The 25376-nt window shown below is 48.1% G+C and overlaps 2 protein-coding genes across 2 annotated transcripts in view; one reads left to right on the top strand and one right to left on the bottom strand.

The window, feature by feature from the left end:
* The first annotated feature begins 436 nt into the window (after positions 1–436).
* LOC118075945 (neuronal acetylcholine receptor subunit alpha-7-like) lies at positions 437–16095 on the top strand. The gene is made up of 10 exons (XM_035098374.3): positions 437–645; positions 5302–5441; positions 5654–5698; positions 6092–6201; positions 8247–8326; positions 9300–9467; positions 10351–10545; positions 11297–11383; positions 12249–12358; positions 13751–16095. Exons 1-10 carry the CDS (start codon positions 594–596, stop codon positions 14255–14257), a joined length of 1494 nt encoding a protein of 497 aa, XP_034954265.3. The 5' UTR covers positions 437–593; the 3' UTR covers positions 14258–16095.
* The window catches only part of LOC118075759 (CUGBP Elav-like family member 3), a 67235-nt gene continuing 57868 nt past the window's right edge, over positions 16010–25376 (bottom strand). The window contains exon 13 of the mRNA XM_035097965.3: positions 16010–18819. The gene's annotated coding sequence lies outside the window, so the exon portion shown is untranslated. The remainder of the gene's footprint in view (positions 18820–25376) is intronic.

A 25376-nucleotide genomic window follows, 5' to 3' on the forward strand; every position in this document is an offset into this window, starting at 1 on the left:
GTGAGCTGATCCCTCCCAAAACAGGGCTTTCCCCCTTTCCTCCTCTAAAAATTAGGTATGTCTTATGATCAGGTGCCTCTTATGGAGCGAAAAAATACGGTACTTTACCTGCCTCTCTCTTTCAATCTCTCCTTCATCTCCTGTTTGCCTAATCTCTAATGGTCTTTTAGTGTTTGTGTGTGTGTGTGTGTGTGTGTGTGTGTGTGAGAGAGAGAGAGAGAGAGAGAGAGAGAGAGAGAGAGAGAGAGATGCCATGAAATTAATTCCCCTTCTAAGTCCCATTAATGCTGACCTCTAAAGAGCTCATGTGGCTCTTAAAATCTCTCCAGCCAAAACAGCACTGAAATGATTGAATTAATGAGAGCTGAAAAGCATCCAGTGGGCAATGATGATGTTTCATTCTCCTCTTTCCTTCTCCTCTCCATCCCCTCCCCAGCCTCCTCTCTTCTAAATAAAGATTCTCGCTGGTTCCCTCGGTGAGCTGTGCGTCCTCCGCTGAGCCAGTACAGAGCGCGATGAGGAGAGCAGACTAGTTGGCACCAGCTTGGGGGTCTCCTGCTGCCCCCTTTCCTTTTCGCGATCCAGTTGCAGACATGGAACCCTCTGCTCAGATTTGTGCCCTGAGCATCTTCCTTCTCTTCCAAGGTAACTTGCTCTCTTTATTTTCTGTACACCCATTTCTCTCCCCTCCCCTGACCAGGTATGCAAAAATATTCCTCATTTCTTTTCCCTGCCATGAAACACAAGAAACTGAAAACCTCAAAAAGGCAGAGGGAAGCAGGTCTCCAGCTGTTTTATTTTTTCAGGAAGGATTTTCCAGGATGGATTGGATGAGAGATAAAAAGCAACCTCGAAACATTTTCAAATCTCCCAGGGCTTTGAAACAGGTCTGGTGTTTTTCTAAAAGGAAAGCTTTTGTCTTTCCCCCTGTAAACTGCAAGATCTTTTAGCATTTTAGGACTAGATATTCTTGATCTTCCAAGATGTCAGGAAAAAACCCACTTTCTGCCCTATGATTTCAAGCTGGAGTCAGGACGAAACCCCTCTCGATTTTCTGTCCTTACAAGAGGGAGAAGAATTGGGGCCTGGGTTGGTTTCCCCTCTCCTATAAAGCATCCTTTTTCTCTTTCTCTCCTCGGCTTTTACGGTTTGCAGGAATGAAAGCAAATTTGACTGGGTTGTCTAGCTTTCCCGACACCCCCTCCCCAAACTGCCTAGCTTATTTCATGCTTGCTGAGTTTAATTTCATACATAGCCTCCGTTTCTTCAGAAGGTGGGAGAATGGGCCGGCTGCCTTGTCAGTTTCATTTAGGGTCTCAAGTTAAAAGGGGGCCCACCTCCTCATCCCTTTCCACCCGCCTCCCTCTGTCTTCTTCCAGGATGGATCCGGCCGGTGTGTGTGTGTGTGTGTGTGTGTGTGTGTGTGTGTGTGTTGCTGTGTCAATAGTGGGTGTGTGATAAAGTGCACAGCAAGGCTGTTTCTCCCATCCCAACCTCTCACAATACTGGAGGTTTGCGTTTTCTGAAATTGGCAGGACGGTAGATTCCAAACACAGGAGGAATGGAGAGTGCTTCAGTCTCAGTGGCGCTTAATTTATTTATGGGATTTGCAGGTTCTGGCGGACACCAGCTGAGACGCCTTTCAGAAGGGATCAGGGAAAGGCGTATGAAGAGGAAAGGGGCCTGTCAACACCTCTTTATCCCTAGAGCATCCTTGTTCAGAGGCATTGTACCCTCTGGCTGCCAGGTGGGGTGGAGGCAATCCACAGGGGGCGGACTGTCCCCTTCCTGGGATCATAAGCCCATCGCAAGCTTCCCTCTATGTCCAGCTTCTTTGGGTGTCCATGGGGCTGTGAGGGAAGGAGAAAAACTTTATCCACTTTCTCTGTGCCATGTGTAATTTTATACTCTTCTATCGTGCAACTTCTTACCATTTTCTCTAAACTAAAAAGTTGGAAGGGTCCCCAAGGGTCATCTAGTCCAACCCCCTGCAACGCAGGAATCTCAAGTATTGCGTCCGTGACAGGCAATCCAACCTCTGTTAAAAAACTTCCAAGGAAGGAGAGTCTGCAGCTACCCGAGGGAGACTGTTCCCATACCCTCCAACATTTCTCCAAATAAAATAGGGACGTCTCATTCCATAATGATAATTTTACTATTTATACCCCACACATCTTATTGGGTTGCCCCAGCCACTTTGGGCAGCTTCCAACATATATAAGAACATATTAAAACATTTTTAAAAACCCTTCCCTATACAGGATTGCCTTCAGATGGCTCGGCGGTCAGATAACTCCATTTGTTGTTGTTGTTTCGTTGTTTAGTCGTGTCCGACTCTTCGTGACCCCATGGACCAGAGCACGCCAGGCACTCCTGTCTTCCACTGCCTCACACAGTTTGGTCAGACTCATTTTGGTAGCTTCGAGAACACTGTCCAACCATCTTGTCCTCTGCCGTCCCCTTCTCCTAGTGCCCTCAATCTTTCCCAACATCAGGGTCTTTTCCAAGGATTCTTCTCTTCTCATGAGGTGGCCAAAGTATTGGAGCCTCAGCTTCAGGATCTGTCCTTCCAGTGAGCACTCAGGGCTGATTTCCTTCAGAATGGATAGGTTGGATCTTCTTGCAGTCCATGGGACTCTCAAGAGTCTCCTCCAGCACCACAATTCAAAAGCATCAATTCTTTGGCGATCAGCCTTCTTTATGGTCCAGCTCTCACTTCCATACATCACTACAATAATAATAATAATAATAATAATAATAATAATAATAATAATAATAATTTATTTATACCCCGCCCATCTGGCCGGGCTCCCCCAGCCACTCTGGGCAGCTTCCAACAAAACAGAAATTCTAAAATACAGAAATCCATCAAACATTAAAATACAGAAATCCATCAAACATTAAAACCTTCCCTAAACAGGTCTGCCTTGAGATGCCTTCTAAAGGTCTGGTAATTGTTGTTCTCTTTGACCTCTAGTGGGAGGGCATTCTACTGGGAAAACCATAGCTTTAACTATACGGACCTTTGTCGGCAAGGTGATGTCTCTGCTTTTTAAGATGCTGTCTAGGTTTGTCATTGCTTTTCTCCCAAGAAGCAGGCGTCTTTTAATTTCGTGGCTGTAAATGGTGCTAAATCAAAAAGGAAACAAAACATCTCTGAACAGTTTACATTAAAAAGCAACAACCCAGTCCATAGACAGTAGTCCATTTCTGGTTTTCCCCCCTAAGCTTTTTTCATCACAGCAGCCTAACTTCGGGAAGTTGCGGATAGGGAGATGCCCTTTCAATGTTGCTACAGTTGAACGATGGGGATCCAGAAATTCTTGGCAATCTACTTTTAAAAAACACCCATTACCTGCCAACAGGGGGTAACCTTTCCTGTTGTATTTGATGAAGGAGACTCTAATCCCCACAGAGAAAAACTGCTTTTGTTATTCTTCATGAAGTCACAGATGAAGATAGGAAGTTCAAGCTGCTTAACATGGAGTTAGGAAGCTGGTCTGTCTGAGTCAGGATCGTCTGCTGTGACTAATAACCTGCTGCCTTGCATCCCAAGTCCCCAGTTTGGATGGCTTTTTTATAATAGCATTTTATTCTTTATCCATCTTTAAAGTTGCACTTGTTACTCAACTGTTATATTCCAGTTCAACAAAACTAGCGGCTCCCCGCTCAACCAATGTCGATATTTATAACCCAAATTACATACAAGCTTCCGTCTTACCTAATTTCATCCTCTTTAACATGTTTCTTAATATATTCTGCTATTTTCTTACACTTCAAAGCCTGCTGTGGTCTTCACATAGGGGAAATAACTTTTTATATAGGCTAGAAAAGGTTTGAGGGTGTTTTCTCTCCTCCTTCCATTTCTGTGCATAGAGAACCCTTGCTGCTGTAGCCACAAACATAAATACCATTGAGGCTTTTTAGTTTGGATGGCTTGGAAGGAAAATTCCATATATTGGTGGAGGATCAGACCATGCTCTCCCTTGACGCCCAGACATAGGATGTCTCTGGCTGCCAGCTGTTGGGAATTGCAAAGGGGGAGAGTTGCTCTTGTGTTCAAATCCTGCTTTGGTTGGTTTCCCATCGAGGCATCTGGTTGGCCACTGTGAGAACAGGATGCTGGACTAGGTGGGCCCTTGGCCTCATCCTGCAAGCTCTTAAGTTTTTACCTGGAGATGGATGGGGTTGAACTAGGTCCATTCTGCTCTACTACTGAGCTATTCCCAGGGTACCTGCTGGCTCACATCAACCCCCGTGTAAAATCCCCATGCCATGATTGCACCAAGCGATGAAAAAAAAATATACAGTAGAGGGAAGCAGGCCTGTGTAGCAAAGGTGTGCGTCTTTAACATGTTTTCTACCAGTAAATTCTGATTTTGCACACATTTGAGAGCAATCCCCGCTTATTCCAGGTAGACATGTGTAGAGGGCTCACGGCTTTTGGAAAGTAAATTAGAAACAAAACAATAAAGGTGGTGACGACGATGGGATCAGAGGCGAGTTTCGAACCGGGGTGTTCCTGAGCTTCCGAACTCATCCCCTGTTCTAAACGAAGGAGTGATCCAGGCTTTCAGCTCCATGGTTTTCCCAGCCTTCAATCCTTGGCTTCGTTTAAGGCCTCTGGCCCAGAGAGGCTCGTTGGCCGCAGCTTCAAGGCTCTGCTAGCAGCGAATGACAGCCAGAGAAGCTCACGGATGCCCTCCAGCCATCGCCCGAGGCACTGAAGATTCGGAGCCAGGTGGAAATGGGAGAAGCAGCCCCAGGAGCCAGGACTCTCACACCCCTGTCGCCCCAAGGAAGGAAGGAAACCGCGAATTAGTAAAATGGACAAAATGACTTCACCAGATGCACGTGAGAGGTGGAAGCAGGAGAACACTCGTGCATTTGTAACACTCCTGTATTCACGAGGATCCCTTGTGTCTCGGCAGAAATGCGCCACTTTGCTCTCTCTGCTGCATTTGGTACATTTTCCAACAGCCTGTCCTCTTCATTCTCTTTGGTTGAAGATATACCAGGTCCTCATCTGCACCACACATTTAAAACCACTACCGTACCCCTTTAAATAGTCCTGGCTTTCCCCCCAAAGGATACTGGGATTTGTAGTTTAACGGTGTTGTGAGTTATTAAGGACAGATGCTGGAAACCTCAGGAAGGAGAGTTGCTCTTGTGCTCGGATCCTGCTTGCGGGTTTCCCACAGGCAATCTGGTCGGCCGCTGTGAGAACAGGATGCTGGACTAGACGGGCCAGGGGCCTGATCCAGCATCCAGGCTCTTCTCATGCTCCTGTGTGATTTGCAGGCTCTCAAGGAGGCGTCTACCAGCGGCAGCTGCTGAAAGCCTTGATGGAGAATTATACCCCGCTGGAAAGGCCGGTGGGGGATGACGCACAGCCCATAACCGTCCACTTCACCCTGAGCCTCATGCAGATCATGGATGTGGTAAGATCCTGAGCCTGGACAGGCTTATATGGAAACAATGCACATTGAATATTTCACTTTCCCCTTCCCCTCCCCTGTCCATCTTGGGGTTTTAGTGGGACCTGTACATTATGCACTAGGGATCTTTTCCTCCTTATTTGCCATCTGAAGTTCCTTAATGCCTCACTCCTGAGCCTTTAACATTTTCCACTCCGCCCCCCCTTTTTTTGCAGGATGAGAAAAACCAAGTTTTGACCACCAATGTCTGGCTGCAGATGGTAAGGTCATGGCTTACGGGGGGGAGCAGGGGTGACCACAAGGCAGAGAAACCAGATGTACCTGTTGTACTGCAGCATCAACTGCATTGTATCAGTGGCTCTTCTTCTGATCTTAGCAGCTTACCTCTTGCAAAGCTCACTTTGCTTGCTACTTTTATTTGTTTGTCGCAGCTGAGCTCTTGCAAAGCTTACCTTGCTTCCCCCCAAGTAGTGGTAACTATTGCAATGCATTGTGTTGCTTCAGATGAAGCTTACCTGGGGTCAGAGAACAAATGGGCCCTTAAATATTGGCAACTTTGCCTTAAACAACAACAACACCCTAACCCTATCCCTAACTTAACTTAACTAAACATTGGCAGGGTCCCTTGAACGCTGCTTTTTCTCACCCCTCAGTACTGGTACGACCATTACTTGCAGTGGAATGAATCGGAATACCCTGGCGTGAAGACTCTGCGGTTCGCAGCTAACCAGGTCTGGAAGCCCGACATCCTTTTGTACAACAGGTGGGAGAAGCTTGTAGCTGGCATATTTTGTGGTGTTCCCAGGGACCCAGGTGGCGCTGTGGGTTAAAGCACTGAGCCTAGGGCTTGCTGATCAGAAGGTCGGCGGTTCGAATCCCTGTGACGGGGTGAGCTCCCATTGCTCGGTCCCAGCTCCTGCCCACCTAGCAGTTCAAAAGCACGTCAAAATGCAAGTAGATAAATAGGAACCGCTACAGCGGGAAGGTAAACGGCGTTTCCATGTGCTGCTCTGGTTCGCCAGAAGCGGCTTTGTCATGCTGGCCACATGACCTGGAAGCTATACGCCAGCTCCCTCGGCCAATAATGTGAGATGAGCGCCGCTACCCCAGTCGGCCACAACTGGACCTAATGGTCAGGGGACCCTTTACCACCTTCTTCTTCTTCTTCCTATTATTATTATTTCTATATTGCTATATATTTCAGAGTCGGTCACGACTGGACCTAATGGTCAGGGGTCCCTTTACCTTTACCTTTACCTGGGTGGGTAATAAGTTGGGCTGGGGGGGGGGCTACAAGAGGCAGGTGGCCAAGTCAACCAGTGGTCAAGGAACTCGGCAAGGCAGCTGGACTACAGCTCTGACCATCCCTGGCCATTGGCTGGGCTTGCTAGGGCTGCTGGGAGTTGCAGTTCAGCGTTTGGAGAGCACCACATTGGCGACCCCTGAGCTAGAGAATGAAACCTTTGCAAGGCTTTGTAAGGAGCAATCTCTTTTTGGAGCGCTCCCACCAATACAAACCTCCCTGGACTCACAGGTGTTCCTCTGGATGCCCCCTTTTGAGGGAGGTCCAGAGGGTGGCACCAAGGGGCAGGGCCTTTCTGGTGTTGGCTCCAGCCTTGCAGAATACTCTCCCCAATGAAACCCACCTGGTACCAACAACAGCATCCTTTGGGCACCTGCTTAAAACGTATCTCCTCCTCCTGGATTAGGGTTGTTTCTGCTGTCTTCAGATGGTGGGTTTTGCGTCGCTAAAGTGTCTGCTTTACAGGCTTTCATTGTAAACACATTGTTCTCCCCCCTCTCCCCTAGTATTTATACTTCTATATTTTGTAAGGCTCTCAGAGACTTGTTATGTGCCGGGCGATGAATCAGTGTAACAGAGAACAACAACAACATAACAAATGTCTTGTACCAATGGCTGCAGGCTTAAATGCTGTTGGGGGTTCATCCCAGCCTTTTCCCCTTGAGCTGAAGACAGATTTTCTCCAGGCAGACAGTGGCGGCTGGCGCCTTAGGGCAAATGGGGCGCTGCCCCACCAACCTGCCTGCCTATCTTATTACATCTGGCCCAAGGGGGTGGTCCTGCTCTGTCACCTTCCCCCTCCTCCTTAGCCTCAGTCTTGCCACTTGCAGGGACAAAACTAGAATGCATTGGCTCCACCTGCCATTGTCTCTCTGGCGCCACCTACTGATGGGTTCCCGGCCTTCCGCCCCATCAGTCTCAACGGTCACCAGTTTATATCCCTGGAAGGAGAGGAAGAGAATTTCATTCCTCAAGAGCAGGGGTAGGCAAACCTTTTCAGCAGGGGGCCGGTCCACTGTCCCTCAGACCTTGTGCGGGGCCAGACTATATTTTGAAGGGGGTAAAAATGAACGAATTCCTATGCCCCACAAATAACCCAGAGATGCCTTTTAAATAATAGGACACATTCTACTCATGTAAAAACACGCTGATTCCCAGACCATCCGCGGGCCGGATTGAGAAGGTGATTGGGCCAGATCCGGCCCTCAGGCCCTGATGGTCAGTTGAAGCAACCGGAAAGAAATCTGATTTAACATGCTTAACATAGAAAATTGAAGATGATCTCTAGATGGTAGTTGACGCCAAGTAAACTAGCAAAAATGTATGTCAGGTACATGCTGGAAATGTAAAGGAAATGTAAAAATGTGAAGGTACATTTTATCATATGTTGTTGGACGTGTACAGTAGTAGCTAAGGGGTTTGGGGCAATGATATATTAAAGAACAAAATCTGATTTCACCGAGCTTCTTCCTTCAATGCCCCTCCCCTTCTCCTCCCCCCCCCAGTGCCAATGAAGAGTTTGACTCAACGTTCCACACCAACATCTTGGTCAACTCCAGCGGCTACTGCCAGTGGCTCCCCCCAGGTGAGAGGCGTAGGGAGAGATCCAGAGGCCGTTTCGGTGTCACATAGCGGGAAGGTGGTGCCTTTTGCCAAAGGCAAGGTGGTTCTTTTAAAATGAGATTCGGAAGTAATACAAAAGACAAGTGAGTGAGAAGATTAAAGATTTTATTCTAAACATCAAGCAATGTATACATACCAAGCAAGCACTTCAACCTGTCACTTGGAAGCCCTCAACAAGCGGCAAAGTGACTCCCCCAGGTAGCCTCAGTTTGCGGCCGATCAGTCTGTGTAGGAGCTTCAAAGAAACTCTTCCCACAACCATCCAATTTATAGATAGCTAGCCTGTATGGCTTGCCCAACTGGCTGCCTGCAGATCATTTCAGGGCTGGATTTGGGTTTGATGAGGCCCTCAGCTCCTGAAGGTAATGGGGCCCTTTCTATGTCCAGCTGTCCTTTGTCAACAACAAATTGTCACAGTTTTTTGTGTTGAATATATGCTCTATGGTAATTTATGGACCTAATAGGTATCTAAAGCCATTTGCACATAACAAAATATGCATTTCATCAAAGTAGCGTACTTTTCTGTGTATAAGACTTATGGTTTTTCTACTCTAAAATAATGTTCAAAATCTGGGCTCGTCTTATACATGGATAGTATCTCCCCCCATTTTCTTAAATCGGAGTCCCCCCCAAATAGTCTTATACATGGGGGCATCTTATAGATGGAAAAACAAGGTATGTCACCGATGACAACAGTTATGTTAAATTAGAGCTCCCCCTGGCGGCAGCTTCTAAAAAGCAGCTTTCTTTGTAGCTGGTCAAAACCAGCATAATGATCAAAAGTCCTTGTTTCAGCCTGTCTTTCCCCTTGCATTTTGGCTGCGTATATAATTTCGGTTCGTAACAACAACAACAACAACAACAACAACAACAACAACAACAACAACAACAACACACCTTGGTGTGGCTCATTTGGCCCATTCCCCCTGCCCCAGGCATCTTGAAAAGCACGTGTCGAATCGACGTCCGCTGGTTCCCCTTTGACACCCAGAAGTGCGACCTGAAGTTTGGCTCCTGGACGTACGACGGCTGGCTGCTTGACCTGCGCATGCTGGAGACGGACACCTCTGGCTACGTTGCCAGTGGCGAGTGGGACCTCATGGGTAAGTGGGAACTTCCAGCAAACCCAGCTTAAAGGTCCTAGCCCTCATGAGGCTGGGTTTATTATTATTTTAAACAATAGGGCTCCTGCGGCTAGGGATGGGGGAAGGAATTCAGCTTTGTTCTCATTTAAAGGCTAACCTGCCTCGTTCACGCTTTTTGAAAAACAGTGCAAACTGGAACGCAGCTCTCCTTCTGAATCTGCACTTAGCAGGGCAGTTTTACAGCCAAGTCGGGAGTACAAAATTGCATCTGCCTGGGTAACATGTGCACATAAATGCATATATATGAAGCCCGGTGCAAAGGAAGTCCTGGGCCTTGCAGACTTGAGTAAAGGAGAGGGGCGTCATTTGGGACAGATTTCTTAGACTGGCGTGACAAAATCAAACTTGTGAAAATTCCCTGTAAAGGGTACCAGAGGCCAACTGACCTCATCCTGTACACACAGATCTCTGGAATGCCGTTAGACCATCTACTGTTGCTCAGCAGGGGGGAGAAATTCAACTGAGTTCTCATTTAAACCCAAATTGACCAAATCAACGTTTTCCAAGCTAATACATGAATTAAACAAAGTCACCCTCCCAAATTCACTCATCTCCAAATTTTGCAATGCCGAGCAATATTTATGAAAGTGCATATACTGCGGTGAAGCGTGCATAAAAACGCATATAAAGTGCAAAAAAAATGTATTAGGAAATTGCTTTGCAAAAATGGTGTGCGGCAGGACTTTTTAAAATGCAAGTTTGCAAACTGATGTGGGCATGTGGAGGAGAACTGAACCTCAGGCTGGGGGCAAAAAAAACAACCCATGAGAAACAGGAAGAAACTGAAACGGATTGATTCTCTGGCGTACGCTGACTCCCTCTGCCTCCTCACTTGCTACAGGTGTGCCTGGCAGTCAGAACAAAGTTTTCTACGAATGCTGCCGGGAGCCCTACCTGGACGTCACCTTCGCGGTCACCATGCGGCGCCGAACACTTTATTACGCCCTCAACATGCTGGTCCCTTGCCTCCTCCTCTCAGCCATGACCTTCCTGGTCTTCCTCCTGCCAGCTGATTCCGGAGAGAAGATCTCCCTGGGTAAGCAGAACAATCCAAGCCGAACAATTACGCAAACTATTGCCTGTGTGCCCCCCCCCATTTCCACTACCTAGCACAGGGGTCAGCAAACGTTTTCAAAACTAGAATGCATTGGCTCCACCTGCCATTTGCTCTCTGGCGCCACCTACTGATGGATTCCCTGCCTTCTGCCCCATCAGTCTCAACGGTCACCAGCTTATATCCCTGGAAGGAGAGGAAGATAATTTCATTCCTCAAGAGCAGGGGTAGGCAAACCTTTTCAGCAGGGGGCCGGTCCACTGTCCCTCAGACCTTGTGCGGGGCCAGGCTATATTTTGGGAAAAAAATAAATGAACAAATTCCTATGCCCCACAAATAACCCAGAGATGCATTTTAAATAAAAGGACACATTCTACTCATGTAAAAACACGCTGATTCCCGGACCGTCCGCAGGCCAGATTGAGAAGGCGATTGGGCCGGATCCGGCCCCCGGGCCTTAGTTTGCCTACTCATGACCTAGCAGAAGCCCTGGCATTTGAAGCCCTTCGTAAATACGGTATTATCTGAGTGGATTCCCACAACAGCCCTATGAGGAAGTTTGGTGTTTGTTGCACCCATGTTGCAGAAGGAAGGAATGAGGCAGAGGAGTGTTGTCAAGGCAGCTGAGCCTCCTGGCAGATTTTCCTTGGGTTGTTGTTGTTGTTTTGCCTCTCTCACTTAGACACTCCTCCAAACCCAGTGGAATAACAGCCTGTGTCCCCCCCCCCAACAGGCATCACCGTTCTCCTCTCGCTCACTGTCTTCATGCTGCTCGTGGCGGAGGTCATGCCGGCCACCTCCGACTCCATTCCGCTCATAGGTATGTACGGGAGGGAGATCTGGAGACGGATTGGTCTGCCCAGCGGTGGGCAGTGCTTAATTTTGCCCTGTGCTCTCTGCTCCTAAATGTGATGCAGATGGGCTGCCATGCACACACTTTGTACAGGTTTAGAGATCATAGAATTGTCGAACTGTAGGGTTGGAAGGGGCCATGAGGGCTGAGCCTACCCCCCTGCAATGCAAAAAACCTGATCCCTGGGGTATACTGCTCCTGTACCTGGAAGTTCCATTTAAGCCTCACATCTGTCAATACACCTGTCCCTCCATGGCATAGCTGTCAAGTTCTCCCTTTTTTAAAAGGGAAATTCCCTTATGCTGAATAGGCTTCCTCGTGAGAAAAGGGAAAACTTGACAGCTATGCTCCATGGACTTATTCATTCTTAGTTGCGTTCCAGCAGAAGGCAGGCAAATGTTATAGAAACAATAATTAGGATATCGCTGCTAGGTAGGGATGAACAAACCTGTCAATTCCAGTTTCTCATTTTCCAGTTTTCAGCTTGCTGCTGTGTCGCTTTTCGTTTTTAAAAAGCAAGCACAAAATTTCATGATTGTTTCACTGCACATCTTCGAATATACACAATTTTGCAAGCAAATTCCCCCAATGCAATGCATTTTTGTATGCTGTTCTCAGGAAAATATATTTATTTTCCTGCAACTTTCCCCTGTAACATATGCATTTTCGTACACGTTTTGGTTGGAAAAAGTTTCGGAGAGTTTGTTGCTTAGCGTTTTTATTCAGGAAGTGTGAATCAGGCAGTGTGTGATCCTGCAAGACCTGCCCACCCTTCCTGCCATGCCCTGATGTGCACTTAAGAATCCTCCGAGCCCTTTCTCCCCACTTCTAGGACAATACTTTGCCAGTACGATGGGCATGGTGAGCCTCTCTGTGGTCGCGACAGTCTTTGTGCTCCAGTACCATCACCACGACCCGGACGGCGGCTGCATGCCAAGATGGGTGAGCGCTTTTAAAAATCCCCTTTCAGAATCGCTGCCTTGTTTATCACTAGGATCCCACCATAAACATTGTCATGGCTTCCCCCAGAGAATCATGGGAGCTGTAGTTTGTGACGGGTGCTGAGATTGGTTGCTAGGAGACCCTATACCTCTCACAGAGCTTAAGCATCCACCCCTCTTTTTCACGTATGTAACAACAGTGGCTAGGATACTCTATGCACAAAAATGGGAGAAAGATCCCACCAAAGAATGGATAAGTGAGGCGATGGATTATGTAGAACTGGCCAAATTAACAGCCAGATTAAGAGAATCTAGCGATGATTGCTTTGTGGAAGGCCGGAAACACTTTTTGGGCTATTTAACTCGCGATGAACTCACGAGCAGGATTTGAAATATGAGCAACAGGAAGAATTGGAGAATGCAGTATGGATGGGATGGTATAAAACAGCGTTTCTCAACCGCTGTTCCGCAGCACACTAGTGTGCCGCGAGACGCTGGCTGGTGTGCGGCGACGTGCGGCGACGAGAAGGGCGATTTGCTTTGTCAGGTGCCTTCACTAACCCGCCGGAAAGGAAGCCGGCCGGGTCACGATGTGGGGCGAGCGCAGCTCTCAACAGCCACCACCACGGGAGGGTGGTTTTAGACAAACTTAAAGAAGCTGGCTGGATGAGCTCAACCTGAAACTTGCTGAGCAAAGGATTGTGCTGGCAGAGAAATCAGCGGCTTGTGAAGCCTTATTACAGGAGATTGCAACCAACACAGCAATTGGCAAGTGTTTCTTACAGTCATAATTATATAGTCAATATAGGGCGGCACAGAGTTAAATTTTTTAACTTATTAAATGGTGGTGTGCCTCGTGATTTTTTTCATGGAACAAGTGTGCCTTGGCCCAAAAAAGGTTGAGAAACACTGGTATAAAAGAGAAAAGGTTTTGTGCAGCAGAAGGGGAGAAATAAAACACCATGGAATATGGGATGGGAAGCTGGAACAAGATAAATGTCTTACGTATGGAAGCGTGCATGTCAATTTTTTGAAAATTTAATAACAATTTATTACAAAAAATGAAACTGCCCATCCCTCTTTCCAGGGAATTCTGGGAATTGTAGCTCATAATACCAACTCACAGCACCATTAACAAAGGACAGTTCCCATAATTCTTTGTGAGAAGCCAAAATGGCACCATAGTGCTTCAGATGTATGGTGGGAACTTGGCCTAAGAACATTCATTGGCCTCAGTTCAGGGGTTTCCGCGGTGTTGCTGACCTTCACCTGATGAGCCGCTCCCTCTTCCCTTCCCTTGTGGACCCTCCCTCATGTAATAAATGACGTCCCCGTTTCCCCTCGCCCGTAAACTCGGTTCCCTCTCCCTTACCGGCTTGCTCTTTCCACGCAGGTGCAGGTGGTGGTGTTGCAGTGGGGGGCCTGGCTGCTGCGCATGCGCCAACCCGGGGAGGACCCGGTGGGGCGCCCGCACTGCGCCCCCAGCCTGTTGAGCTGCAGCTCGGACAGCAGCAACGGCAGCGGCACACCAACCCGGCAGGCCCGGCTCCCCATGGCGCTGGCCAACGGCAACCAAGCCTACCCCGGAGCGCTGCTCCCGGCCAAGCCCCCCGACGTGCCGCGCCCTTTTCTCCCATCCCCGGAGCTGCCGGCCTCCACACCTGAGGAACTGCTTGCCGCGCCCGAGCTGGGACACATCCTGGAGGAACTGCACTACGTGGCTCAGTGTTTCCGGGGCCGCGACGCCGCTCAGGCCGCCTGCAGCCAGTGGAAGTTTGCGGCGGCTGTCCTGGACCGGCTGTGCCTGGTCACCTTTGCCCTCGTCCACATCGTCTGCTCCATCGGGATCCTCATGGCCGCGCCCAACTTCCCCGAGGCCATCACAAAGGACTTCCTGTGATATTAGGCCCGCAAAATGGCAGGTTTCCCTGATGCCTAGATTTTGGCGTCCTCCCCTAGAGGCAGGACAGGTCTTTCCAATGTGGCTTCCCTCCTTAGCGGCATGATGTTGTTAGAGGCTTCCTGCGAGGAGAATCTGGGCAGGGATTGTTGAGGACAACCGGCCTTGCCGGCCAGGACCTCTGATCCACTTGTGAACGCTGTCCTGCAGAGTTCTGTATGCTCATCCGGAGGACCAAACGGACACCGTACCGACACTCCTGTCCCGCATGCCAAGTCCGTAACACTCGCCCAGGAGGATTTCAGATCCAAACTGCCTCTAGAATTTACTACTCATTGTTTTTTTGAGAGGGGCTGCCGCCTATTTGACCCTCAGCATCATGGATGTCAAGGTGGCCTCGTTCTCCGCCCCGCCCCGTCGCTGCCGCACGCAGCGCCATTTCCCTTCTGCTGCAGTTTCTCTTCCGCCAAAGAATACGTTATCTGTCTTGCTGTCCGCTGTGGTGAAATTACATAAGCTATGTAATTAATTATCCTGGCGTTATGTTACCCTCAGCCCCGTGCATTTCGGTGAAAATGAAACACAGAGCAAATGGTGTGTTAATCAGTCTTGTGTCGTTTACAGACGAATAGCAACAGCAGCGGCAAATAGAGATTGCATTTGCTGTCTTGATTTCCCTTCCACGCTTGGGACGACCAAGGGAACATGGGCCATTTCCCACTCCATAGTTCTGGAACGTCTAAATCAGTTTGGGAGCCCTGACCTGGTTTATAAACCCTGGAAGAGGTTTTCATGGAGACCCTAAATCGATTCACATGTTTTTGTGTGTACACATTCTGCGATGGATCGTGGCCAGGGATTCAAGCCCTGCCCCAGCACGGTCACTCTCTCTGCCTCAGTTTTCCTAGGCTGTAAAATGGGAACATGCCAAGCTACCCTTTTGCCGGGGTCTGCTATGAAGTCAAAGGATGTAATGAAGTTTATGAAAGCATTTTTGCAACTGATGAGGTTCAGATTCACTGAATGTGGGAGTGTTTTTATTGTGTCATACAGTACCAATCTTCGTGCTTCGAAAGGCAATGCTATGAACATTCACATGTTCGTGGTTTTGTGTATGTTAACAAGACATTGCTAAATGTGGTGCCAAAAGGAAGAGGCGGTATCGGGGTATCTCTCAATTTTGATGGTTTGTTTGTGATCTTTCTGACACCCCCCCCCCAACCTGGTATAGTGTGTTACCATTTATGGTGGCATATATATAAATGTAATTTTTTTAACACTTGCCTTTCCAGGAGGACAGATAATGTTAGCCAAATCAAGTACACCTTTTATCTCCTCTTTTCACAGCTGTTCATAACTACTACAGTACCTCAAAGTGACGGCAACATAGATTGGATTTGCTTTTCATTTATTTTTATTTAGACAGAAAAAATTAAATTATTAAAAGTAAGTGGCAATAAATAATCAATAACTTAAGCATTGATATTGTCTGAAACATATAATCCAACTCTTCGTTTTTCTTAAAATTCCTCATCGCTAAAAGTTCTTCTGATTTCGGGGGTCCCCCCCTTATTTCTTTCTCTTTTTTTCCTTTTCTCCTTCTAAATAAAATGTCCAAGTAGCAAACCCACCTCCCACCCTAGAAGGGAAAATAAAAGAAAAAGAGTGACAGAGAGAGAAAGAGAGAGAGGGAGAGAAAGAAAGAAAGAAAAATTTAAAAATCGTCTAAAATCAGGAAAGGTAACATGGTGATGCATTGGAAACCCTTTTTTAAAATTTAATTGCAGCTAATCGCAATGGAATTATTTACAATTACTGGATCAGCAAAAGAGACTTGTAAACATATATTTCTTTTTTCTTCTCTTTCTTTCCTCATGGTATATAACCTTGATTTCAGAGCGCTTGTGAGCATGAGAGGTTTCTGAGCATGGAGGGAGAGAGAGAGATTATGGTTTGATATCCCCAGCCCTCCATCCTTAGGGGAGACATAGGTAAAAATAAATACGGGAAGGACAAAGACCTTCTGTTTTGCAGTGGGGCAAGGGGAAGAGTCATGAGCAGGTTTTGGTCTCTGGGCTTGTTGGGTTAACTTTACACGCACCGAACTACTCAAGAGTGGGGAGTGAGTGTGGGGTGTCTTTAAGCAGAAAGGTAAGAGAAGTATTTGGGGTCAGGGGTCTGATAGAGCTGAAAGATAAGGAATGGGTAATTCAGTCAGTACTGAGAACGGGGATCTTCTGGCAAGCAAGGAGCTTAACTTAGGAGGAGACACCCTGTGTTTGGAGATCCAGCTTTGGTGAGCATCCTTTGACTTGCCCTCTCCGGTGAGCGTTGAGTCCATTCTGTGTCCTCGGATCGCCACCCAAATAGAAACAAGGTCTGGATAGCAGCTCTCTATTACGGCACTGCAGGACAACCAAGTGTATAAAACTGCTTGTGAAAGGGCAGTTGGCCCTCCTCGCATGTTCAGATATGGAGACACAAAGGTTAAGAAGGTCTGGTTTATCTTGAGATTATTATTTGTTTGCCTTTCTTTCGCCCTCTCCGAAAAACCAAAGAACGATTCGCATGGCGGGGGGATGAGCAGAAAGATTAGCTGTGACGCAGCTGGTAGAAAATGGGGTTAATCCAAAAGCTCTTGTGGCTGAAATGGACGCAGGTAGGCGATCAGATGGCTTCAGGAATGCTGGGAAGTTTTGCCAGCAACCTCAGGGCTGATTTGGAGAGAGTTGGAAGAGGTGGGCAACTCAGAGATCTTGCAGCTGGCCTCTTTATGGATCAGCCTAGAAAGTGGGTCCTAGGGCATAGGCTGCTTCCAGTCTGCCTGTCTCTGCTCATCTTGTGAGGGATACGCTGACAGGACTATGGTTTGATGACAGAGCATCACATTCCCATTGCTCTCCAGTCCTGGCTGCCTGGATACTCAGATCAGGTGTCTCCATCTTCCCCACTGGGTGGTTGTTTTTGGTGTCCTGCTTTGAAAGGCTCTCCTATATCAGCCAGACTGTGTTGCCCAAAGGGAAGCTGGCAGGAAACGGTGGCCGAAGGGTTCGGGTTTAATTTCAGGTTTGCATGTAGCACTTCCTCCAGAGAGGCCATCTCCTAACAGAACCGGAAAAGCCTTCAAGTTTTTGTTTCTCTGTCTTAATCACTTTGGCTGGAGATCTGGGGTCCTCGGAGCCTCACATGCCATTTTAGGCTTAAAATAAAAAGTTTGCTTGTCCAGTTGTAGGATATGTTGACCCCATCCTTCCTCTTTGAGGTTTCTGGGTCCCTGAATAGCAATGCCAAGATAATTGGGGGTGGGGGTGAAGGAGAGGCACATTTCCCTTTGATATGAAAAAATATAGTTTCCACTCCGATCCATCCACCCCAAATGCAGATACGACGGGTGACAATAAGTTTCCAGGAGAAGAGAACAGGGAGAGCGGTTCTGGGGTTGTTGGTTCAGGGGGTGGGGAATATAATTACATGCTCTTTCAAAGCCTGGTGGGGAGAGAGGGTTTGGACAGGCTGTTTCTTTAGGGAGAGGATGGCTGCATTTCCACTAGTGCTCCTGTGGCTTTAAACATCAGCACCTACCCATTTAATCTCTTGCATGTCTGCATCGTATGATTAAAGGTTCCACTCCTAAATGGTGGGCCAGCAGCGAGTATCCAACAGAAACCCCCCACTTCCCCCAAAAAAGCTGCCTGCAGGGGAGGCTACCTTGTCAGTCCCTGGTCTGAGATTTCCTTCTGTCAAGCAGGAGGCACTCTCAGGGCAGCAACTCGTGCGGAGCTCCTTTGGGGTTGGGTTGTTTTACACTGGCCTGTGTGGTCCCAAAATCAACCTTTTCGTTTAAGCAAAGCTTTCTCTCACTCTCCCAAGAGGCTGCCTGGATCAGTGTAAGGAATCGGTTGAAGAGTGAATTATTGGAGCCCACCATCGCCCGCAAGCCGCCCACAAACCCCATATTGGTTCATACCTATGCCCTTCCCCCCCCCAGTCCCTAGGTTGCTGCACCCTAACAGTTGAAGAGGAAAAGGGCCGAGGACCCCAAAGGTGAGGTTGGGTTCCTTTCCGGATTGGCCCCGAGTCCATCTTTCTTGGAGTGTCTTCTGTCCAAGCTTGCCTTGTCCTAAAGGAGATAGTCTTTCCTTCTGCCTTGGATCTTGCTTTTTAAATTATTATTCTAAGCAGGGCTTTCTTGAGCTGCTTATCTTGGTGACTCCGGTTCCCACAATGCAGTGCTTCTTGGCTGGGTCGGGGGGAAGGGAGGGGGCAAGGATTGGAGTGGATAGAGTGGGGGGGGGAAGCCCTGTGGCTGGCAGAAGGGGAGATATACAGAGAGATATATAGTGAGCCCGTCTCATCGCTCATCCCACCCTCAAAGAGGGGCTTGGTTGGCGCAGCTGAGGGGGCCTTCCAGGTCTCCAGAAATCGGTGCCCCTCGAGCTCAGAGAGCAAGTGGCTTTCCTATTATCTAAGAGGAAGAAGAAGAGCAGAGGAAGAGAGGAGGGGGCAGGAGGGGAAGGGGGGAGAACATCAAGGGGGCTTTGTTCCTCCAGTAAGCTCCAGACCTGGAAAAAGAGAGAGAAAAGGGGAAACAAACAACAAAAAAAGAACAGAGATATATATATTAAACTTCTTTCTCTCCAGCTAAAGCCACTGGGTCACAGAGAATTTGAGGTGCCTGGAAGCCTAGGACATGCAGACAGAGGAGGGTGGTTTGCGTGGAGTCCTGGGATCAAAATCTTCCCCTCCTCTCCCCTTGATTCCTGCCCAACCTGGGGTAAGGCATGTTTGAATAGGCTGCGTCTTCTGCAGCTCCTTCCCACTTGGGGGGGGCACAGAAGAGGCTCCCCCCGGCCTCTGGAGTCCCCGCCCCCCCTTGACTGCGCCAGAGGATGTATGTCAATAAATCTTATTTTGAGGGTGTGTTGTGATTCCTTCCCTAGCCGAACAACGCAGCCACCATTAAAACATCAGGTTAGTAAATTTTGGATCCAACCATGTCTGTTCTCTCACTTCCCCCAGTCTTAAATTCAGTTCTCCACATATTCCTCAGCAATTTGCAAATTCTTTATTTCTTTTAAAGAGAACCTTGCAAAAATTCGTGTTAAGAGTGAATTTCTCATTGCGTACACATTGCTGTACGAGGTTTGGACTAACAGGCACATCTTTGCAAGCGATTTCCACGAATCGAATGCATTTGTTTGTGTGTGATTCACACTAACGTTTGCATCTTGGTGCACACTTCTGTCTAGTAATATATGCTTTTTTGTACTTGGCTGGAGAATTTTGCACTGCAAGGTTTGGAGAAGCACGAATTTTTGTAGGGTTGCTGCGTTTCGGTTCACCTCTCATTTCGGAAGGTGCAAATTGGGTGGATTTGCATTAAAAAATGCCAACGAAACCCCCAGGGTGAAGGCAGCTGGTCTGCTCCGTAAATGTACATTAATAATAGTAATAAGACGCTTTTAGGAATAGCCACAGAAAAAACTCCTGTGGTTAGATTTGCAGGACAAGGGGATGGTGCTGATGGTGAGTCAGAACTTCTCTCTTACTCCTTTCTGTCTCTCTACCTCCACCCCAGAAAGCAGGATGAATTTCCCTCTGTTCCCCACCAACACCGTCCCAAGATTCCAGCAGACAGAGCCCCCTCTAGCACAAGGCACCCCCTTAGGACCATCCAACTAGCTCTGTTCTGCCATCTTGCCATGTCTCCAAAGGCCACGGAGAACGGCAAGATGGCAGCCGACGGGGAACCTGATCCCCTCTGGGGACTTGCCAGCGTTTTGGCTTTTTATCAAGAGTGGTGGGCCGAACCCTGCTCTCAGGTTGTTATATTTCAACCATCCTGCATCTCTGGAGGAGGCAGTTGGCTCCTATAAATTGTGTCAGGGAAGATCCCCCCCCCCAAAATTAACCTCTGCCCCTGAACTCTGTTTTGGTCTTAAAGATAACCCTTGCATTATTCTACCTTCCCCCCCATCTTAAAACCCCAGGTTGTAGCCACGATAATCCACTCGAGAAAGTTCTTTAAAGAATGTTGCAGTCATGGGAGCGGTGGAAGCAGAAAGCAACCCTCCATCTTTTTTGGAGGGGGGCCCCTGTAGTGCCTCGTGGTTTGAAATGACAAGGATGACCAGCCTCGCTCCCCACCCCAGTCGAGAAGCCGCCCTGTGGAGCCCATCACTGGGGGTGTCCGGCCTCCACATGGCGTTGGCCACAAGCCCCACCCCACGATGCTTTGTTTTTAGCAACTAGAAATACAGACACGCACACACGCACCAACGACGACAAAAAGAAAGAAAGCAAACACACGGGAAGAACCCACGACGACAATAAAGAACGACGACGAGAAAATAAAAGGTACACGAAGAGGCCTTTTTTTTTGGAAGCTGGGGGTTCTCATGGGCAAGAGCAGCCCCACCGGCCAAGCACAACAGATCGGGATGAGAGATTCCGTGGGCAGCAACGGTTGCCGTGGAACAGCCAATCGGGAATCTCCGGGATGGATGGCAGTGGTAGTGGTGGTACCCAATAGGTTTGCAGAAGGGGATGATGATGAAAAATGGGGGGGGGAGAGATAGAGGTTCATGCAGCAGGTCAAAGAGATGGAGACAGGGTAAGGCAGTGGGTCAGGCAGGCAGGCAGTCCAATGGGGGTCAGGGTGGCTGGGTGGGGAAGAGGACCATGAGTGTTGAGGGGGTGGGTAGAGGAGGAGGCAGGTGAATTGCGAGCACAGCCCACAGGGTGTTTTGGGGGGCAAGGGATGGGGGAAGAGGATCACCTTTGCCACACAAGAGCATTGACTTGTGTCTGTTCGCTTTGCCCCAAACAAATGTATGCAATTTGGGGAGGGGCACGAACTCGTGGAATATGGTGCAACCCCTCCCCTTTTTCTGCTGTTCTCAGTCCTGTGCTCCAAATCACTAAGGTAGGTTGGAAGCCCTCCTTTCAATACCCTTGTTTGTGATGGGAACAGCTCCTGTATCGTTTCACTGGGTAATTATTCTGCTGTCATCAAATCGGCATTATGTACCTAAACCGGGTGGGCAAGGGAACCCAGTCTTGGCCTGCCTGGGGTGTGTCTCCAAAGTGGTTTTCTTCAGACCACACCTGCCTGTCAACCAGCTGATGTCACTGTGGGCAATATACAGTGGTGCCTCGCTAGACGAATTTAATTCATTCCATGGGTCAATTCGTATAACGAAAAATTCGTCTAGCGAATCCCATAGGAATGCATTGATTTTTTTTTTTGCCCATAGGAACGCATTAATTGAATTTCAATGCATTCCTATGGGAAACTCTGATTCGCTAGATTAATTTTTCCGCTCTAAAAATCTCTTTGTTAAGCGAAAAATTCATCTTAAAGGGCATTCGTCTACCAAGGCACCATTGTACTGGCAAATCAGACCCCAGCAGCTGGCAGGATCGAACCCTGTTTGTCAGTTGGTGAGCAGAGGTCATGTTCAGCTTGCAGGCGGCCAAAATATAGTGTGGGGTTTCTTTGCTCCCACTTAGCTCTGCGCTGTGCTTTCCAGTCCCAACAAAATGCTTCAAAATGTGGCGTCTTGTAAAGTCACTGAGATTGACAGGTGGGTGGACCTGTCATGCCCCATGGGTGGGGAGATTGGGATCTGGTCCGGCTGACCAGTTTACAGGTACAAAACGTGTGTCGAGTGTGCCTGAGACCCCATGTGGCAAAGGTGGAAGGTGGGGTTTTTTTGGGGGGGGGGAGAGACAGGATCAGGTAGTAGGTGGGGGTGGGAGAGAAAGGAAAGGAAAACTTTTAAATAAATTTTTTACATTCGCCCACAGAACAAAAAGCACAAACCAATTGCACAGAGCCACCAGCCAAATGCGTCTGAGAGATTAAGAAACAACCGTACAGACAGGCAAAAAAGGAACACACAGCACAGGCAAGAAAATCATAAAAAAACAGGCCACAGCAATATGGTGACAACAGCGGTAGAAAAGGTGACCGAAACCAAATACAGGTAAATTGGAGGGTGAGGCAGTGTTCTAAGGGGGTGGGCAGCTTGGTGTCTTAAGGGATGAAGGGGGCAGAGGGGGGACTATGGCGCCCAGCTCAAAATTGAATTGAGACTCTCTTTTGGAGTTTGGGGTAGAGACGGGGGGGACGTGTGTGGGTGTGGGTGCAGGGCCCGTGTGGTGTGTGTGTGGTGGAGCGGGGGCTTGCTGTGCAGGGGGAGGCATGGGAAGGGGGAAAGGAGGGGAGAAATAAGTTCACCAAACGAAAACTACGTTCCAGAAACTCACGGCACATCCAGTAAATGCTAATTCACGCAGACGTCATGCAAAAAGAGTGCAGCTCGGATCACATGACGTTTTTGTTTGTTTGTTCTTTCCAAATAAATAATAATAATAAAGATATAACAATCACTTTTCTTTTGTTCATTCCAGAGGATGCAACTTACAAGGGGGGCGGAGCTACGTCTCCTGCGACAGGCGAAGGGGTTGGCTTAGCAACAGAGTCGTCTCAAGATATGATTGCAACGCCCTGTCAGAGGGAGGGAGGGAGGGAGGGAGGGAGGGAGGGAGGTGGGCGTGGTTTCGAGCAGCAAAGAAAAAAACACGGGAGTTTGGTTTTCTTTTCATTTGTTTTTTGTGTGTGTGTGTGGAAAAACGAATGATTCTTAAATTTATTTTTTGCAACTTTATCGTTTTGATAAGAAAAGGGTTTTCTAAAAAAAATAAAAAGGACATTTAGTCAAAGGAAAACAACACTGCTTACTGACACATGGAAAGAAGACACGAGACAGGAAGGTTTCGACTCTGGTCACTTGTAAACTCCCAGCATGCATTGGGAAGAAAATGGATGGATTGCATTGTCACAACTTTGACCCTTGATTCTTTTAGGACAGGTGTGGGGGGACCTTCGGCATTCAGACCCCCTCTGAATTACGACTCCCACCATTCCTTTCTTGCTAGGGCTGATGGGAATTATAATTCAGCAGCAGCTAGAGGACCGAAGGATCCCTGCGCTCGGGAATAACTCAACGAGGCCCTCCTTGAATGACTTTGCAATTAATGCTGGAATCATCAAGTTGATGGCCCTGTCTAGTTACTAACCTTCACTTTTCCCCATTGTTTTTCACACTGCGGACAGCTCTCCCCGCAAGAGGGAGACTGGCCAGGTGTGAACAGCCCCCCACCCCACCTGTGCGATGGCCCAGAAGGACTTGGGTCCCAAAGATCCTTCTGTGCACATCTTGCCCTTCTCTCAAGGAGTCCAAGGCAGCATTGGTTATTCTTCTTACCCTACCCTGCTCCATTTTATCCTCACAACAACCCTGCGGAGGTGGCTTGGGCTGAGAGACAGCGACCGACCCAAGGTCACCCAACAAGGCTACCTTCACGCAATGCGTTCAAAGCCCTGTCGTGCCACTTTAAGCAGTCATGGCTCCCCCCAGAGCATTCTGGGAGCTGAAGTTTGTTCAGGGTGCTGAGAGTTATTGGGTGGCACCTACCCCCCATTCTTGGAGCTACGATTCCCAGAGTTCCCTGGGAAGAGGAATCGGTTCTTAACCCCCCCTGGGAACTGTAGCCCTGTGAGGGGAAGAGCTGGCAACTCTCAGCACCCGCAACCAACTACAGCTCCCAGAAGGCTTTGGGGGAAGCCACAAAGGTTTAAAGGGGTATTATGGCGCTTAAATGAATGCTGGGGGTGTGCCTGAGTGGTGACTGGAACCCTGGTCCCTCAGGTCCTCATCCAACCCTTAACTGCTACGCCCTGCTGTGGGAAGTCTCACCCATGCAGACCCACGAGGTGGTCTGGGTTGTGTCCAATGTCGGCCCTACTCAGCGCAGACCCATTGAAATTAATGGACACGACTCACTTGGGCCCATTCATTCAAATGGATCTGCTCTGAGTAGGACTTAGTTGGAGGGAACCCAATGGAGGGCTGGCCAGCCCCTCCCCACTCTCTATCTCTCAGGATCGCCTGTGAAAAAAGATGGGGAACAAGGTTTGCTAGCCCCTTGGAGAGCACTTTCTATATATATTTTCTGTACTCAAGTCGGGGCTCCAGAAATATCTGTTCTCTCCCCCCCCCCCCACTGCACACTGGAATATACTCAATTTGTACAATTCTACATAGGACTGGTATTATTGCCCTTTCATGGCAATGGCGGGGGGGGGCTGCCAGGGGGTTCTGTTGAGCTGTTGGGGGGGGTGTTTTGGGTCTGCGCTTGTTCATGCTGGGGTCATGCGCAAGTCCTAGTCACTACAAGGGAGATTAAGATTAATAATAATAATAATAATTTTATTTATACCCCGCCCTTCCCAGTCAAGACCAGGCTCAGGGCGGCTAACAACAAAAATATCAAAACAAGCATAAAAGAAACAATTCAATTAAAGTACAGATTAAATACAATGTTAAAATTCATTTTTAAAATGGGAATCTACAAGTGGAACCTCATTTAAATATCTGTAGGATAAAACCTTAGCTGTAGGGTAACACCGGGGTCAGACTGAGTCAGTCCAAAGGCCAAGCGGAACAGCTTTGTCTTGCAGGCCCTACGAAAAGATTAGACTTTCCCCCTTGGCTTAAATCCCCCCCTGCACAACCCACAACTGATTTACAATGATAAATCCTTAAGTGAGACTGGTGGTGAGGCCCAATCCAATATGACTAATTATACAAATCCTCTATTTAAAAAAATAATGTTCATCTCCATTGCACCTTTCTCAACTTCCTCAAGGTGCCTGTCAAACTGATCTACAAATGTTATTCATCTTCGTTTGTTCCCTTAAGAAAACAAACGAAAAAACGACCCCCACCTGTCCAAACTCATTTCTGACCGTATTCTGAAACTCAACCACATCTTCTCTCTGAAAGGCATAGCTGAGATGGTGAAACTTTTTTAAATTAAACAAAAATGCTTTTCCGGCTGATCAGCTGGAGATGATCCTTGCTTGCCCTGGGCAACTAGGCCAACATGGCTGTCTGCAATCCAGCTTACCAAAGCCTCTGTTGAACTTTTGCCAACTCCTTGGGTTATAGAGAATGAGTTTGTAACACTCCAGAATGGAAAGTGGGCCATAACTGATTGAGGGGTGGGGGGTGGAGGAGGCAACATCCCAGAACTGACCCCTGAAATTTAA

This window comes from Zootoca vivipara, chromosome 16 (genome assembly GCF_965207765.1).
Source record: "Zootoca vivipara chromosome 16, rZooViv2.hap1.1, whole genome shotgun sequence".
Taxonomy (NCBI): domain Eukaryota; kingdom Metazoa; phylum Chordata; class Lepidosauria; order Squamata; family Lacertidae; genus Zootoca; species Zootoca vivipara.